Source organism: Drepanopeziza brunnea (genome assembly GCF_022702325.1).
Source record: "Drepanopeziza brunnea f. sp. 'multigermtubi' strain 214-2 chromosome Unknown ctg18, whole genome shotgun sequence".
Taxonomy (NCBI): Eukaryota; Fungi; Ascomycota; class Leotiomycetes; order Helotiales; family Drepanopezizaceae; genus Drepanopeziza; species Drepanopeziza brunnea.
In genome coordinates this window covers 1064617-1070050 of record NW_027094081.1, presented here as the reverse complement: position 1 = coordinate 1070050, position 5434 = coordinate 1064617, and the positions used below count along the sequence as shown (strand labels likewise).

The following is a 5434-nucleotide window of genomic DNA, read 5'->3' as shown; positions in this document are numbered from 1 at the left end:
TCGCAATTTATCCTTTTCATCTGCTCCTCGATGCATGCTTCATCTGTTCAATGTCGTTTCGCGGCGGCGGCGGCGGCGGAAAGAAGGTGGAAGGACGAAGAAGGAGAGAACTGTGTAAATAGGAAAGAGACCATGTGGTAAGGAAATCTTTCCTTTCAATCTGCTCCCTGATGCATGCTCTTTTGTACCACTGTCTACTACCATAGCTGACCTCGGTCCGGCCTCGATACCGGTCGTCCTGCGACTCTGATAAAAGCTACGCTTTTAAGCTAGGTATAGCAGTCTCTGCCTTGCTTCTTTGGTTCTTCTTATCCTCGAAGAGAGCTTCCTCTTATTATGATCCATCTTATCAGTAGAGGAAGGGCGCAGATGATTGCAGCCTTTGCTATAGCACTTTAAAACTGCTTTCTGAAGCTGTCTTGTATGTAAACCCTTAGCTTAGCACGTCGCCGTACCCCATGAGAGGTCTCAAGGCGCTATCCGCCCGACGTTGATAAATACAACGATAACAACAACAACCTTGGTAGATGCTTCATCTTCTTCTGTTCAATATCGCTACGCAGCGGCGGCGGAAAAAAAAAGGCTAGGGGAATAGAAAAGAGACCATGTAAGAAGGAAATCTATCCGTTTAATCTGCTCCTGGATGCATGCTTCATCCTCCTCTGTTCTATGTCGTTTCGTAGCGGCGGAAGTAGTGAGGGTGGAGGGACGAAGAAAGAAAAGGCCGGCGGCTTAGAAAAGAGACCATGTGTAAAGGAAATGGAAAACACCGTCGAAGGTCGTTTCGTAGTGGCGGAGGAAGAAATAGAAAGACTAAGAAGGAAAAAGCTAGGTGAACGGAGAAGAGACCATGTTGTGATGATTATAATAACATTAGTATCTTATACACACCGACTCCGACCTCGAGTCCGTCCGATCCCAATCCCAATCTTTCCTTTTAATTTGCTCCTCGATGCATATTTTATCGTCTATGCAATATTGTTTCCCGGCGGCGGCGGCAGCGGCAGAAAAAAAGAAAGGAAGAAGAAGGATAAGGAGGCAGAGGGCTAGGTGAATAGAGAAGAGAACCGTATGGCGAGGAAATCTATCCTTTTAATCTGCTCCTTGATGCATGCTTCATCCTCTGATCAATGTCGTTTCGCCGCGGCGACGACGGCAAGAGAAAAGATAAAGGAACGAAGAAGAACGAGGAATGAGAAGGCTAAGTGAATAGAGAAGAGACAATGTAAGGAACAAATAAAAAAAGACTGTCTAAGGTCGTTTCGTAGCGGCGGCGAGAAAAGGTAGAGTAATAAGGAAAGAGAAGCCCGGGTAAATGGAAGAGAGACTATGTTATCATAACAAAAACACTATTATAATTTCATGTCAGACTTCGACGCCGACTTCGGTCTTACGCCCGCCCGATTCTAATCTCAATCTTAATCTTTATTTTCAATCTGTTTCCAAATGCAAACTTCATTTTCCGTTCAATGCCGTTTCGCTGCGGCGGCGGTGGCAACGACGAAAGGAAAGAAATTGAAAAGACGAGGGAGGAGAAGGCTAGGCGAATAGAAAAGGGACCATGTAGTGAGGACATGGAAAAAGGCTATTCAAGGTCCTTTCGCGACGGCGGCGACAGAAGGAGAGAAGATGGAAGGACGAGGAAGGAGAAGGCTGGGAGAATAGAAAAGGGACCATTTGATGAAAACATGGAAAACTGCTATTCAAGGTCCTTTCGCGGCGGCGGCGGCAGAAGGAGAGAAATTGAAAAGACGCAGAAGGAGAAGTCTGGGCGAATAGAAAAGGGACTGTGTGGTGAGGACATAGAAAAAGACTATTCAAGGTCTTTTCGCGACGGCGGCAGCAGAAGGAGAAAAGATAAAAAGACGAAGAAGGAGAAGGCTGGGCGAATAGACAAGAGACTATGTAGTGATGATTGGAATACTATTCTTATCTTGAACATCCGATTCCGACGCCGACTTCGATCCTAAGCCCGCCAGATTCCAATCCAAATCTCAATCTTTTCTTTTAATTTGCTCCCTGATGCAATCTTCATTTTTTGTCTAATATTGTTTCGCGGCGGCGGCGGCAGGAGAGAAGGTGGAGGGACGAGGAAGGTGGAGGGACGAGGAAGAAGAGGGCTGAGTAAATAGAGAAGTGAACCATAGGTAAAGAGATAGAGAAAGATAGTATTCCAATCGTATCATTCATATCATACCTCTGACCTTGACCTGACCTTGACCTTGAGCACGACCTAGACCCGGACTCCGACCCGACCTTGATCCTGATCCTGATCTTAAGCCCGAGCTCAAGCCATCCGTGTAGTCCGCGATCTCTTGTTGCTATTGCATGATAGTGACAAGAGGAATCAGAACGAGCGATGGATTTCTAGTAGGCCAGTCGGACATGATGAACGAGACGGCTTGGATTGTCTTGCCCATACTCATCTTATCGCCAAGCAGACCTCCTCCCCATTTTATTCTTCAATTCCAATTCTGATCCCTACCCTTGCGTCGATCCAGTCCCCGGCACACTCGCCGATGCAAGTCTCATACCCCGTTCCACTTCGTCTAGCCTCCGACACCACTCGTCAAATTCCTCCGTCGCGCGGTCGACGTGCGACAAGTCATTTTCAACAGACGCACGTACGGCACTGCGACGGCGACGGGAGAAAGGCTGGCGAGAGGAGGAAGAACCGGAAGAAGAAGAGGAGGGTTGGCTGGTTGGAGACGAGAACCAGCTGCCGAAGAAGCTGCTGGACGAAGGAGAAGATGATGTTGATATTGACGTCGATGAAGGTGGGGATAGGGACGGTGATGGTGATGGTGGAGGGTTGGCTGCATCGGTGGATAAGTGTTGGCATATTATATCTTTAGAAAGGATGGGATGTAGAAAGACGAGATGTAGGAATTCAACGGAAGGAAGACCTGGGATGTAGGGAGCCCATGAAAATGAAAAGCCAAAACTCACGACCCATTCCCATTGCCCGTTCCATAGCCATTCCTAGCCCCAGTCCCGAACTCGAACTCGAACTCGAACTCGAACCCAGACCTAACCCCTTCCCCTTCCTTTTCGCTAACCCTTCCTCGACCCTCTCTACCGCGCCCATCACCTCTCTCCAAAACCCTTCTGTCCTCCGCCGCACGTCTTCTATCCGACCCCGGATGCCACCCACCAGGGCCACGGCGCTCCTCACGATCTCTCGTGTCGCGAGCCGCGCATCCTGCAGACTCTGCAGCTGTACGCGAATCTCGGCCGTGATGTCCTGTTCTTGAAAGCGCAGCAGCGCATCGCCTAGCGCGATGTTTGTGTCGCTCAAGGACTTTCGGCGGGATTCGAGGAGAGGCGTGAGCGTGGTGAGTTCAGACCGGGTGGTGGCAAGACGGGATTGGGTGGTAGTGAATTCGGATTCGGTGGAAGTGAGCTGGGACTGGGCATTGGTAAGCCGGGACTGGGTCGACGTGAGCTGGGATTGGGTCGATGTGAGCTGTGACTGGGCATCGGTGAGCTGGGACTGCGTCGACGTGAGCTGGGATTTGGTCGATGTGAGCTGGGACTGGGCATCGGTGAGCTGGGACTGCGTCGACGTGAGCTGGGATTTGGTCGATGTGAGCTGGGACTGGGCATCGGTGAGCTGGGACTGCGTCGACGTGAGCTGGGATTGGGTCGACGTGAGTCCAGCCTGGGCATCGGTGAGCTGGGACTGGATCGTGGCACGTTCGGACTTGGTGTCGGTAAGGAGGGATTGAGACGAGGAGAGTTCCGAGGTGGTGGTTGCCAGCCGGCACTGAGTTGAGGCGAGTTCGGATCTGGTAGAGCCGAGTTGGGATTTGGTAGAGTTAAGATCAGACTTGGTGGCGATGAGTTGGGTTTGAGCGGAAGAGAGTTGGGATTGGGTCGTAGCTAGTTGCGATTTGGCAGAGTTGAGCTCGGAATGGATTGCGCTGAGCTGTGACTTGGTCGTGGCATGTTGGGTTTGGGTAGAGGCGAGTTGTGATTTGGTCGTGATCAATTGTGTTTGGGCTGAGGCGAGTTGGGTTGTGGTCGAAGTGACTTCGGACTGCGTCGAGATGAGCTCGGCTTTCGCCGCGACGATACTCGCCGTGGTCGCGGCGAGAGACGCGCTGCTACTCGAAATGCGCTGCTCGAGATCTTCGAGGGATTCTTCGCCTTCTTTGATTTGGGCGAGGAGGGAAGCAATGGTGCCGAGTTGGGACGGCGTGAAGATGGGCGCGGGCGCGGGATGATGTGGGGCGGGAGGAAGAGGTGGTGGTCCATAATTCGCATCCAAGTCCAAGTCATTTGCGTCGTTCTCGGCTTGGTCCTCCTCTTCAGCTCCTTGAGCCCTTTGGGCATCTTCCTCATGGAGTCCTGCTCTTCCACCACCAGCACCACCGCCGCTGCCACCGGCAGCACCACCTCCACCTCCGCCCCCATTTCTACCTCCTCCACGAAATAAACCATCCCTCCTGGCCTTGTCGACACACTTCCGCCAACACCAACCCTCAATGCCGACCACCAGCTCTTCTTTCTTCTTCCCTTTCCCTCCCTTTCCACTCCCCGTCTTTACTACCACAACCTCTACATCTCGCCACATATCCAATGTCTCCGCCTCGAGCACTTCGCAGATGAGCGGCACGCAGAGATCCGGCTGCGTATCGAGCAATGCCATCATGGCCGCGGCGGTGGCGGTCCCGTTATTGTTATTGTTTTCGCCGCCGCTGCTACCGTCATGATACATTGCCACGAAGCCGGTCAGCGCCGCCACGGCGGTCGGAGGCCAGCGGATCGTACATCGCGTCGTGAGCGTGAGAGGGGAATGCATCGAGAGGATGAGCTGGGAAGGGAGTGTTAGCTGAGACTGAGAACTGTAGTAATAGATTAAACACGTAGGCAGAGCAGACATGAGTCACTCGATCATCGCTCATCGCTCATACGTACATTCTCCGTTTCCACGGTCGCGTGGCAATGGCTGCACAGCTCAACCAGAGTCTTCTCGTCAGAGCCTATAGCAGATCCCGCGGCCGACTCGGAATCGGAGTCGTCGTCGCTGTGGTCCTCGTAGTGATCCATCACGATGGCTGGTGGTAGTGATAGTGCAGCTGGTGGATGCTGCTGCTACTGCTGCTGCTGATGGACCTGGATGCAAATCATCAAGCGGTGATGCGATTGAGGCTACAGGTATGTAATAAATATCCCGTTGGATACATCGGATAGCACATCAGGAGAAGCACGGCGGGATGCCGCATCTCGTATGAATTGATTGACATGGAAACGTTGCGATGCAGTGCAGACGATTGGGGAGAAGAGGCGAAAAAGACGGAGAGAGGCAGGAAGACGGGGAGAAGCAGGAAAGCAGGCAAGCAAGCAGGTTGTGGCCATGATGTTATACGGCTGGTGGTGGTGATAGCAATGGTGATAGTGATATCGATGGTGGTGGCGATGACGATGGTGA

General features: G+C 52.1%; 1 protein-coding gene across 1 annotated transcript; it reads right to left on the bottom strand.

Annotated features, from left to right (window-relative positions):
• Positions 1-2611: 2611 nt before the first annotated feature.
• L3040_008810 (uncharacterized protein) lies at positions 2612-5052 on the bottom strand (the record flags this gene model as incomplete). Its single annotated transcript, XM_066157207.1, has 4 exons — positions 2612-2816; positions 2950-2982; positions 3060-4816; positions 4921-5052. The coding sequence occupies 4 exons, from the start codon at positions 5050-5052 to the stop codon at positions 2612-2614; spliced, it is 2127 nt and encodes a 708-aa protein (XP_066010313.1).
• Positions 5053-5434: the final 382 nt, after the last annotated feature.